The sequence below is a fragment of the Carettochelys insculpta genome, chromosome 17 (assembly GCF_033958435.1).
Source record: "Carettochelys insculpta isolate YL-2023 chromosome 17, ASM3395843v1, whole genome shotgun sequence".
Taxonomy (NCBI): Eukaryota; Metazoa; Chordata; order Testudines; family Carettochelyidae; genus Carettochelys; species Carettochelys insculpta.
Genome location: NC_134153.1, coordinates 10260257 through 10273509, shown reverse-complemented (window position 1 = coordinate 10273509; position 13253 = coordinate 10260257). Strand labels below are relative to the sequence as shown.

The following is a 13253-nucleotide window of genomic DNA, read 5'->3' as shown; positions in this document are numbered from 1 at the left end:
ATCATCAGACAGATCTCACACAGTAGATCCGTGACTTACACATAGGTTGCATTCCTGAGCAACCACACACAAGTCAAATTTTCCATAAGTCAGGACTGGGTGGGGAAGGGGCCCTGCTGCCTTCAGGTCCCCCGGTCCTTGCCGTGCCTGGCTCCCTGCTCCTATGAGCAGTGGGGAGCCCAGTGCCAGGCTCAGCAGAGCTGGTCTGTTTCCCAGCTTCAGCAAGTGGCCAGGAGCTTGCTGTCACATGGTTCCCTGCTCCCTCCCACCTGATTTCGACTCATGTCATTGCAAGAAACACATAAGATGAAATCATGTAAGTTGGGGGGGTCTGCTGTATCTGATGGGGACCACATACTGATAGAAATCCCTCTTGTACCCCCGCTTCTAGCCTTTACACATCACCTCAGCCTTGCCAAGCTCATCTTCAGAAGCCAGCCCCGGACACACCAGCTCAGAGGGGTATCTGACTCTGCCAGAACATCAGAAGCAAAACCTGCTCTCTGCAGCTACAATGGCCACAGAGGTGACTGGTGCAGGGAAGAGGGGCACCAACCACATAGCCCTGGCCTGCCCCTGCTTTTCCCATGCTCCACTCCCTACCCACTTATACTCCTCCTCTCCCTGCCCCTACTTAGTCCGTGCCCCTCCCATCTCTGCTCTGTTCCCTCCCCCTGCTCTGCCCCTGCCCTCCTCTTTCTGCAGCAGCACCATGCACTTCTGGGGAGTGTGGGAGCAGTCCCCCACTCTCAGCGGTGCAAACTGAGAGTAGCATGAGCCATAGCATCCTGGGGAGTTTTGGGTCCACTCTCACACTAACTGGAAGTAGTGCAGTGCTAATGGTAAGTGTAGGGGGCAATGGGAGATACTGGGGGGCGGTCATTTGGCCTCCTATGCAACCCCACATATTACCTATGCCCCCACAACACACCTTTCAAACTGCATGGGTCCTGCATGTGCCTGTCAAGACGTGGTGGCCCTCATCCAGTGCACCAAAATCCCCATAATGACTGAGTGCACAAAACGAGGCAATGACTGCTCTTTCAAAGGACCTCACACAGAATGATAACTGATAAAAAAAAAAAAATACACCCTGTTACCCATGGATGAAATGTTGTTTACAAAGTGCTCCCTCCATATTTGATCTTTCAATACTCATGCTCAGAGGAAACCTGCTCAGCCCCTTCAAAAGGGGAGCCTGTGAACTTCAATTCATAATTCTGCTTGACACCAAAATCCTGGACCCTAGATTTCCTTCCCCCAGACCTGAAGAAGGACTTTGTGTTGCTTGACAGCTTGTACTTTTCACTAACAGACTATAAAGTGAGTCCTGTTAAGCCTAAGAAGGCATCCAAAATTGGGATAATAAGCAATATAAAGCATTTCAACATTTTCAGAATGAAGCTGATGGGAGTGATAGTGTATCCTGTTACTGATGCCAGTGGCCACACATGGAGCAAATGGCTTCACCCTCTGGTAGATGACCAAGCATTGCACCACTTAAATCCTACCCAAATCCTCACAATAGGGTTTACAGTACCACTTCAGGCATATAATAGACCTTATGCTAGCCTTCTGCACAACAGAGAATTTCAGATAGAGGTGAATCACTAAGGCATGTGCTTAACTTTAAGCATCTTATTAGTCCTGATGGTGGAAATGGATCCAAACCTAATGTGAGGTTTTACAAACCACACTCTCTTTTATGTTGCCTGTCTGTAGGTTTAAATACAACTCAAAGTTCCATCCATAGTGATGTAGCATTTTGCACTAGCTAGAAACTTTGGTGGTTCACGCAACATACCTTTCCTTTTCTCCTCTAGGCCCAGGGAGCTAGATCCTCCATTGTTGGAAATCAGTTTTTCACTATTGATTTTCAGCAGAGCTTTATACAGCAGTTTGCTTCTTACCCTGTGTCCCTGGCCTATAGCACTAGTCGAGACAGGCTCCTGTTATTTTCTAGGCGTCTCACTATCGGACTCGCATGCTTTAAGCCTCACTTGCTTTAGCTGTTGTGATTTTGACTATGTTTGACTTCTCTACCCTTGTTTTTGTATCCATTGTACTTTTTGTTTTTTCTATTTCTCCCTACCTTGAGGGGGGTCAACAGCTGGCGGTGTGCTGTTGAATTTTTTGTCCCTGTACTTTGTTTTTTTTCATTGGCCAGCTTTGTGTTGTATTTAGTTGGTTTGTTTCCTCTCTTTATTTTTTGTTCCTTTAATATTCTGTGTTTAGGTTTTGTTGGTTTGATTTACACTATAGGCAGATGTTTCATATGGGGCACCTTATTAAATCAATAAAATGTCCTATTAGCCTGATGTTATCAAGATCTGTTCTCTTAGTATCTCAAATCAGTGACAGCTAATGAAATAAGAAAACCTTTTAAAATGAGACTTTTAGTCCCTTATCTAATATTCTGTCAGAGGAATTTTCTCAGTAAGTGTTCTTCAAAACAGCTTTTGATGTAATAAATAAATAAATAAAGAATTAAAGGTAATGGGAATTTTGCAGAATTAGGTCCAATATTAATTAGTACCATCTCAGTTTTCAGCCTAGCATGGCACATACTGTGACCTTATCCAAGGTCTGCAGTTCATTCTTGAAGTTCAGAGTAAAGTTTGCATTGTGTCATGAGTCTCCAAATTGTTTTTGACACAGAAACGAAATGAAACTGCCTTTCTAGTGCCCTAGCTGGAGGCAAGACATCAAAACAAGAGCAATGAGTGGCTCTGGCAGTCCCCAGTTATTCCAATGGAGAAACCTGTAAGTGGTAGTAGCCTCTAAGTCCAACAGTTACTGAAGGGGTCAGGTTGCAAACAGGTAAAAATAGAAAACTGCAACTTTAAAGAAAAAAAGAGAGAGAAACCACAGTTGAGGAATGTTTTATTGCCCAGCTCTTGCAAGGAAAGTAAGGAACATTTTTCTTCTGCTATGTTACTGAGGCACTGAAGCCTTTATAATAGTGTGCAACAGCTATACCATCAAATAAGAAATGCTTTAAATTGCATGCTTCATATCTCACTGTGGTAATGAACGTTGGAAGTGGTGTCACCCTTCAAAATGCAGACATTGTTGAATTGGTGTTTTTAATATACACTTTCATCTGATTTTCCTAATTTTGGTAGAACCTGATTACTTTTAAATCTCCCTGCCCTCAGTCCTCCTCCTTACACTCCCTCCATTGCTTAAACCTTGTTAAAAAGAGAATTCAGCACATGAGCATTTGGACTGTACATAAACGCTATCATCAGTCACGTACATTGAGCGAGAACTCAATAATACAGAGGGCACATTCATTAATAATGATGTCATTATTTGCAATGATATCTTAGCAATGAGAATGAAACCAAACTGTTGTAATGTCCCTAGAAACAGTCTGTTGTCCAAGCTTGAAATAACTACTTGTATCATCAGCGGATGAAAACCAAATAGGGTTTCAGCTCATTCACGTCATAAAAACATCATACTAACAAGTACTTTGGCGCGCCAGCTTCTCTGGCAATGTCCATCTTCCCATTCTCTGATTTTCATTGGTTTCCCACATTTCCTTGTCCTGAGCTTTTCAGCCTTGCACAAACTAGTTCTTGTGTAACACTCTCCCTCAATCTTCATTCACTCACCTCAGTCTCCCTTTTACTTCACCAAGTCATTCATTCAGTTGCCTTGTGCTTGATTTTCTTCCACATAGCTTCATATGCCTTAAGTCCACTGAGCACAATCAAATGTGCCTCTATCTTTTTGTCATCCCTCCTCAAATGTGTCTTCCCCAAATGGCATATAAATTCTAGTACCTTTCCCACTGCAGGAGAGACACGTGAGCCAAAGAATGATGTGCACAGTGATTATGACTTGATGCTTACAGCTTCACTTTTCACTCATGCCGATTTTGATTGGAACACTTCCTAACGTATTACACATCATTTAGACTGCACGTGTTTTAGAGCAGGGACCTGGTTTCCATACCTGTTTCTAGCCTGTTTTGCACATTGTTAGTACTGTATTTATCAGAAATAACTACACATCACACACTCCTAACAAAGGAGATACATAACTGGATGCAACTCTAGAAGTTGATTTTGGCTTGGTTCAAGTGAGTATTCAGAAGTTCAGATGACTCCTGTGTCATTTTTCACACGAACAAAGTGGGGACCAATTTATGTGCCCATCTGTATAAGTTCTAAGACCATCCTCAGTACCTTCCACTAGTTTAACATCTGATATACGTAATTTGTTTTTTGAGTGGTTCTTTAAATTATTCAAACCTTTTGGTACACCTAAAAAGTTTGTTTGGTTTAGCTGCAGTTTGTGGCACACGTTGGATTGGTTCTTTTTTATTTGCTAATGTTAATTTACTCCTCCCTGATCACCTAGGACTGTTGTGAGTATTAATAAAGGAAAGAGATCAGTGCTTGATGGAAATTCAGTTCTAAATAATTCAGAGTAAGAGTGAGACTCAAAGCACACTGCTAATGAAAGATAGCACAGAAAAAACAATAAGTTATTTGGTACATTACACTTCCTTTACTTTCTGAAATCCCCCTTACCAGGAATTCCAGCTGTTTCTTGAATTGCTTTTTCATATGTAGCCTGCTTTCCCTATTGACCTTCTGAAGTTAGCTAAGCACAAATTTATCACTTGTCTGGCTAAATTTTTATTGCCCTATATCTTTTTTCTACTGCTTTAATACAGCCCTACCCTTGATGTAGAAGAAACAGGCCAACAGAAGTGTAAATAATAAAGCACCTTTTTCTAGGCTGCTTTATATAGATGTCACTACACATTTTTAAATACACTCTGGGTAAGTCTACACTTGCATTGCTCTTTCAAAAGATGTATGCAAATGAGGTAACTCAAAAATGCAAATGTTATAAATTGGCATATTTGGCATTTCATTTGCATATTCTAATTTTGAAAGGGCCAGGTAGGGACTGTTGAATTGAGGAAGTGTAGGGAATGTGGCAGAAGGAATGCAGTGCTGCTGAAGGCTGGGAGGAATGAGTCTCCCAGAGGTCATCTGCATGAGAATGCAAAAGGTGTGCATGTGTGATACCTTTTCAGGCAAAGCCTAATGGGTAGCAAGTAAGCCATGAGATTTGGTCTATTGTAAACATGTAGTTGTAAAATCACAATTTAAGCTGACACTTAAGGTGGGAGTTGTAAGATCTCACCAATGCTCTGGGTTGTTGTGGGGGGACAGGGCAGTTGCCTTAGCTGTGTAAGACATTGATTACACAGGGCTTCCTGGTTTAAAGCATTGTGAGAGAGGAGGGGAGGGGTATGGGTTGAGCCAGCTTGCTGAGTGCCTTGGCCCTGCGTATGCCTTGGCCATATAGCTATAAGCCTGGCTTGACTAACCCTCCCCACCTGTTAAAAGATAGAGCTGGATACTAGGGTGTTTGTGAAACCCCACACTAGAGATACCAAGAGCTGAAATCACAGAGTGGCAGCTGAGGCCACACAGAGCTGAAATCACTGGGTTCTGCCTTAGGGCAGTCCCAAGCAGTGGGGTTAGGGCTGGCGGACAACAGCAGGACCAGTGGGCGGCCGGTAGGAGCGGTGGCGGTAGACGACGATGGTGGCGGCGGCAGACGATGGCGACCGGCGGGCGGCCAGTAGGAGCGGCGGCGGTGGCGGCAGACGATGGCGACCGGCGGGCGGCCGGTAGGAGCGGCGGCGGCGGCAGACAAGTGGACAGCTAGTATTGCCCTGGTGATGTATATGTGGGCTTTGAGTTTGGGACTGTACCGCAGAGGGTACACCCTGTAACTGTGTGTGTGTGGAAAAGGGCCAACAGCCCCAGCAAGAGACTGGGTTCTACTGCATATGGGGATGGTATCTGGGTAAAAGGGGTTTTGTCTCTTCTGTGCTGCGATATACTGCATCTGTCGCTGTAACCTTCGGGTAGGTTACGGTCATTAAACAAGCCATTTCTATCTCAGACTCTGTGCTTGCGAGGGGGGGGAGAACCGCCTTACAGGCACCCAGCACGGGGGTGAAATTGTCCCAGGCCACTGGGTGGGGGCTTGAGCCGGTTAATTGTATCCTTGATAGGAAAACCCCACAAAAGTTGAACCCGGCCCTTCTGGCAGGCATCTGGCGTTAACAGAAGGGTTACAGAAGTAAATGCATGGTTACGCAGGTGGTGTCAGACAGAGGGCTTTGGATTCTTTGATCATGGGACACCGTTCTGGGCACAAGGATTATTGGGAAGAGATGGAGTCCACCTAACCAGGAGAGGAAGGAGCATTTTGGCAAGTAGGCTTGCAAACTTAGTGAGGAGAGCTTTAAACTAGGTTCGCTGGGGGATGGTGACCAAAACCCTGTGGGTAGAAAGGAACTTGGAGGCCGGGAAGAAATGCAAAGAGGAATGTGCAACAAAAGTGGACCCTTGGTTCAAGTAGTGAGGGCAGGGAGATCGACTGGTTATCTAAGGGGTTTGTACACCAATGCCAGAAGCCTGGTTAACAAGCAGGAGGAATTAGAAGCCCTGGCTCAGTCCAAGAATGATTACTTGATTGAAATAACAGAGACTTGGTGGGATGACTCACATGACTGGAGCGCTGCCATGAAAGGGTATAAACTGTTCAGGAAGAGCAGGCAAGGGAGAAAAGGAAGAGGGGTTTCACTGTATGTAAGAGAGCACTATGATTGCTTGGAACTCCAGTACATAGAGGAAGAAAAGCCTGTTGAGAATCTATGCATCAAGCTTAGTGGTGTAGGCAGCACTGGAGGTGTGATGGTTGGTTTCTGCTACAGGCCACCAAATCAGGATGATGAGGTAGATGAGGCTTTTTTTGGACAACTGAGAGAAGTTTCTGGATCACGGGCTCTTGTTATCATGGGGGACTTCAATTACCCTGACATCTGTTGGGAGACCACTATGGCAGTACACAAGCAGTCCAGGAAATTTCTGGAGAATGTTGGGGATCACTTCTTGGTACAAGTGCTGAAGGACCCGACTAGAGGTCATGCACAGCTTGACCTGCTGCTTACAAACAGGGAGGAACTAATAGGGAAGGTAAAGGTGGGGGACAACCTGGGAAGCAGTGATCATGAGATGGTAGACTTCAGGATCCTGACCAAAGAAAGAAAAGAGAGCAGCAAATTGCACATCTTGGACTTCAGAAAAGCAGACTTTGACTCCTTTCAGAAACCTGATGGGCAGAATCCCCTGGGATGCTATCATTAAGGGAAAAGGAGTCCATGAAAATTGGCAGTATTTTAAGGAAGCCCTATTGAAGGCACAGAAAGAAACTGTCCCGATGCACAGCAAGAGAAGTAAATATGGTAGGAGACCAGACTGGCTTAATGGGGAAATCCTTGGAAAACTTAGGGACAAAACGGGAGGTTACAAAAAGTGGAAACTGGGACAGATGTCTAGGGAGGGGTATAAACGTATAGCTCGAGAATGTAGGGCAGTTATCAGGAAGGTGAAAGCGCAACTGGAATTGCGACTCGTGAGGAATGTGAAGGATAACAAGAAAAGTTTCTACAGGCATGTTAACAAGAAGAAGATGATCAGAGAGGACATGGGGCCCCTACTGGAAGAGTGGGGTAACCCAGTGACAGATGATGTAGGGAAAGTTGAAGTACTTAATGCTTTCTTTGCCTCTGTCTTCACGGACAAAGACTGCTCCTGGACTAATGTGATAAGTGATGCATTGTACAATGAAGGTGGACAGCCTTTGGTGAGGAAAGAACAGGTTAGGAGCTATTTAAAAAGGATAAATGTACATAAATCAATGGGCCTGGACCTAATTCATCCTAGGGTTCCGAGGGAGTTGGTGTATGTTGTTGACAAGCCCTTGGCCGTTATCTTTGAAAAGTCATGAAGGTCGGGAGAGATCCTGGATGATTGGAAAAAGGCAAATGTAGTGCCCATCTTTAAAAAAGGGAAGAAGGATGATCCAGGGAACTATAGGCCAGTCAGTCTTACATCAGTCCCTGGAAAAATCCTGGAGGGGCTCCTCAAGGAAGTCATTTTGAAGCACTTGGAGGAGGGGAAAGTGATCAGGAATAGTCAGCATGGATTCATGAAGAGCAAGTCATTCCTGACCAATCTGATTAGTTTCTACAATGAGACAACTGGCTCTGTGGATAGGGGAAAATCAATGGATGTGATTTATCTGGACTTGAGCAAAGCTTTTGATACGGTCTCCCACAATATTCTTGTCAGCAAGTTAAAGGAATGTGGATTGGATAAATGGACGGTAAGATGGCTAGAAAGCTGGCTAGAAGGTCAGGCCCAGCAGGTCGTGATCAGTGGCTCGATGTCGGGATGGCGGTCGGTTTCTAGTGGAGTGCCCCAAGGCTCGGTTCTGGGTCCTGTTCTATTCAACATATTTATCAATGACCTGGATGAGGGATTGGATTGCACCCTCAGCAAGTTTGCGGATGACACTAAGCTAGGGGGAGAGGTAGATACACTGGAGGGTAACGACAGGGTCCAGACTGACTTAGACAAATTGGAAGACTGGGCTGCAAGAAATCTGATGAGGTTCAATAAGGGGAAGTGCAGAGTCCTGCGCTTGGGCCGGAAGAATCCCAAGCATTGTTACAGGCTGGGTTCCGACTGGCTCGATAGTAATTTTGCAGAAAAGGATCTGGGAGTTGTAGTAGACGAGAAGCTGGACATGAGTCAACAGTGTGCCGTTGTAGCCAAGAAAGCTAATGGCATATTAGGTTGCATCAAGAGGAGCGTTGCCAGTAGATCCAAAGAAGTGATTATTTCTCTTTATGCGGCTTTGGTGAGGCTGCATCTGGAGTACTGTGTCCAGTTCTGGGCCCCCATATGTAGGAAGGCTGTGGATATACTGGAGAGGGTCCAGTGAAGGGCGACCAAAATAATTAGGGGGCTGGAGCATATGACTTATGAAGAAAGGTTGAGGGAATTGGGACTGTTTAGTCTGCAGAAGAGAAGACTGAGGGGGGACTTGATAACAGCCTTCAACTTACTGAAGGGAGGCTGCAAAGAGGCTGGAGAGAGGCTGTTCACAGTGGTCATGGATGGCAGAACACAGAACAATGGTCTCAAGTTGTGCTAGGAAAGGTCCAGGTTGAACATTAGGAAAAACTTTTTCACTAGGAGGGTGGTGAAGCATTGGAATGGTCTACCCAGGGAAGTGGTGGAGTCTCCATCCCTGGAGGTGTTTAAGTCTTGCCTCGACAAAGCCCTGGCTGGGCTGATCTGATTGGTTTGGTCCTGCTTAGAGCAGGGGGGCTGAACTTGATGGCTTTTTTAGGTCTCTTCCAGCTCTATTGTTCTATGATTCTATGAAAGAAAAAAGCCAGTGTAGATGCTGGTCTTTCGAAAGTAAACCCCATCTTCGAAAGCATCCTTCTTCCCATTAACTAAAGGGAAAATGCAAATAAGGTATAAATTGGCATATTTGACACTTCATTTGCATATTCTATTTTGAAAGAGCTTCTTTCGAAAGAAGAAAACCAGTGTAGACACTGGTCTTTTGAAAGTAAACCCCATCTTCGAAAGAATCCTTCTTCCCTTTATTTAATGGGAAGAAGGATTCTTTTGAAGATGGGGTTTACTTTCGAAAGACCAGCGTCTACATTGGCTTTCTTCTTTCGAAAGAAGCTCTTTCAAAATTAGAATATGCAAATGAAGTGTCAAATATGCCAATTTATGCCTCATTTGCATTTTATTTGCCTCATTTGCATACCTCTTTGGAAAGAGGAATGCAAGTGTAGATGCACCATTTGGCCGTTTCTACGCAGGCCACTTTCTTCAAAAGTGGCATGGTAATCCATGGCCCAAAATATGCTAATGATGTGCAGATGCAAATTCCCCATGCCTCATTAGCATAACGTCAAGTGATTTGGAGTTCGGAAGACCGTTCTTCTGGACTCCAAAACACCGTTTAGAAGCACGGCCCTGGGGGAGCTTCCAGAAGGAAGTCCTTCTTCTGGAAGCCCCTTCTTCCTGAAAATTTTTGGGAAGAAGGGGCTTCCGGAAGAAGGACCTCCTTCCAGAAGACCCCCCGGGGGCCACGCTTCTAAACGGCTTTTTGAAGTCCAGAACAATGGTCTTCCGGACTCCAAATCATGTGACCGTATGCTAGTTGGGGGAATTTGCATCCGTGCCTCATTACCATATTTCGGGCCGTGTATTACCATGCCACTTTCGAAGAAAGTGGCCTGTGTAAAAACGGCCTTTGTGTTTCCAAGCTTCAGTGTCTTTAAATGAAAATCAAGTCAAACGTCCTTATGCGGCAGTTCAGTGACCCACAGGGAGTAAATTGGAGAGCATTGGTATACACAAAACAGTTCTGTGTGGAAAACTCTCTGCTCCTCACGTACATTGTGAAATACTCTGGCTTTATTACAGGGAAAATGTTGGATTACGGATAACACGTTTTTAGCTCTTGCCTCATGTCTGTCACTTTGGGAGAGGTCCAGGCCTGAAATTCTTACTTGGTTTGGCCTGGATAGTGGATATGTAAGGACTTAATATCAATGCCCAGGTTTGACTGTAGAAGGAAAATCATTCATTCATGATCCACACATATAGGTGAACTTCTATGACTATCTTCCCCAGTGCACATTAGTCTCAAGACTGAATATGCAGAGTGAGTAGGAAGATGAAAGTCTGGGCTACAGCTGGGGTGAATGCTTCATCTCTTTTCAAACTGCATTGATCTGGCACTAAAACTTGACGTGGCCTAAGTCTCTACCCGCTCCTCCACTCTGTGAAAACCTAAACCGAAGGGAAGGTCCTTGGAGCAGTGACAAGCAGGGAAACTGCATTGTCCAGAAGCCAAAGGGCCAGCATAGAATCTTAGAACCAGCTCAGAAGGTCTTGACTGACTCCCCAAGAGTTATATAGATTTTATGGGATCTCTCAGGCTGAAATCCTACACTGTTTCTATGTGGCAAATTCTAGTCTCCAGCAAAGCTGAGGACAATTACATGAAGGAAACTTCTCCTTTGGTTCCTCCCATTGTTTTTGATGTGAGGGGTCAGTTCCTCCAAGTTATTAAAAAGTAAAGTGATTTAAAAACTATTGTTTACTCATTCACATTTATACTACTTGTTTCCTCTTTATTTTTCATGTGTGTTGGACAATGTGAAGACAAACTAGTTGTTTGCCCTTTTATTTATAGTCATTTCACTTTCTGCTTGTCATGAAATAGCATGTAGTGGAAATATTTAGGTTTCAAACCCTGAAGAAGAATGATTGACTCCCAACACATGATTATAATTGTGTTTTATTTCCATTCAGCTGTGTGAAAATGTCGCTTCTATTCCTAGGTTTTATAAAACCAATTTACCAGAGCTGGTTAGAAAAGCAAGGGTGAGATGAGGTTCCCTGTGAGAACATTCGACAAGCATTAAAAGTGTTTAATTTTCAACAATATTTTCAGTGGAAATTCTTTAACTTTTTGTCAAAAAGCCAAAAACTAAAAAAAAATTGTCAGTTTTCAGTGGCCAAAAACTTTTTAAAAATCTGCTTTCAGCCAAAAATGTCACTTTCTGGCAAGGTGAAAATGTTTAAAAAGTTGACACTTCCAAAAGGTTTCTCCTTAGTCGACTCTGAAATTTTTCGTTTAAAAAGAGTTTTGAAGGTAAATTTGGCCCAGCCCTGTTATTGACATTGAGTCCAAATCATGCTTGGTGTTCCTTTAACCTACAATCGTGTGGGGTGGAATAACTCACGACATATTAAATGGTATATTTTTGTCTCTTTTATTTCCTCTTCCAGAAAGTTCAGCAGTACACGGTCATCGTTCAGGCTACAGATATGGAAGGAAATCTTAACTATGGTCTCTCAAACACAGCAACTGCAATCATTATGGTGACGGATGTGAATGACAACCCACCAGAATTCACTGCCAGCACTGTGAGTATCAATACATCAGCCCAATGATGCATGCACACACAACGTGTTTTTAAGTCATGGACATTTGATATTGCTCGTCACTGTTTGCTGGTTTGACGGACAGAAAAAAAGCTTGATAAATAATTTTGTAACAAAGACTTTCAGAGGGGAAAAAACGGGGGAAAGAGGGAGAATGATTCCTAATCCAGAAACACTAGCTACCAGTTACTCTGGGGTAATGGAAAAACTGAAAGAATGGGGCAAGGATATGGCCTACTTTCACCAGCTAGGATACAGTGGTTTCACAGCAATTGGCTGTAGTTGTAACAGATTTATTACTTTGGAGCTAAACCCTGAACTACATATTGTAGCTTTGACAAAATTTCAGAAGAAGAATAAATAGTCCAAATGGTAACATTTAGTCACCCATAAGTATTTCACTGATAATTGTAACAGAAGTCTTTGTTGTGCAGGCAGTAAATGTATTAAAACATAGTGCATCTGTTTTTAATGATCTCAGAATCTTTCATATTCTTTGTGTTTATTCTATTAAGCTCCAAGACCATTGGTCTAACTTCTTTGACTGGGAAAAATAGAGATTGCAATGGACAAGGTAATGCAAGCAACTAGCCAGGGGTTGCGGGAGAGCTAACACAATACTTCTGTGTCACAAACAAATGAAGAAATTAGTGATATAACAGCAAATAGAGAAGTGAAGTATTCTGAGTCACAAATAACAAGGGCTATGTCTACACAGCAAAGTTATTTCAAAATAAGAGTCATTATTTTTTAAATGACTTTATGAGCATGTACACTACGCACATGCTATTTCTAAATAAATTTGAAATAATGGGCACATTACTTTGAATTTCATAAACCTCAATGCAAGAAGAATAACCCCTATTTTGAAATAGGCTCTGCTAAGACATGGAATATCACAATTTCAAAATAAACCCTAACGGTATCCAATGGCACTTTTTCAAAATGGGCACAATGTGTCTGGACATGTTATTTTGAAATAGCTGGGTGTGGTTTTGAAATGCATTCTTGTGTGTAGCTGTGTTATTTTGAAATAAGCTATTTCAAAATAGCCATTCCAGAATGGATAATTTTGAAATAATGCTGCTGTGTAAACATAGCCTAGCAGTCCTGTGGCACTTTAGAGACTAACTAATGTATTAGATTATGAGCCTTTGTGGGCAAAAAATTGAAAACGTAGATGGAAAAGAGAGAGGACAAGCAGAATCTGGGGTTTATATAGCTAGGGGAATGGAGGGGAAGGGGTTACCTTGTCACTTGTAGGACCAGTTAAAGAAGTGGGATTTGTCTCATTCCTATGAATATCAAAGGTGGGGAAATTGCCATTGAAATGCATAAGATAGTTAATATCTCTATTCAGGCCAAGGTTAAAGGTGTCAC

General features: G+C 43.3%; 1 protein-coding gene across 1 annotated transcript in view; it reads left to right on the top strand.

Annotated features, from left to right (window-relative positions):
* Positions 1–13253, top strand: part of CDH4 (cadherin 4) — a 769032-nt gene that overhangs the window by 674223 nt on the left and 81556 nt on the right. Inside the window, exon 9 of the mRNA XM_075011421.1 lies at positions 11718–11855. Coding sequence (XP_074867522.1) covers positions 11718–11855 — 138 coding nt within the window. The remainder of the gene's footprint in view (positions 1–11717; positions 11856–13253) is intronic.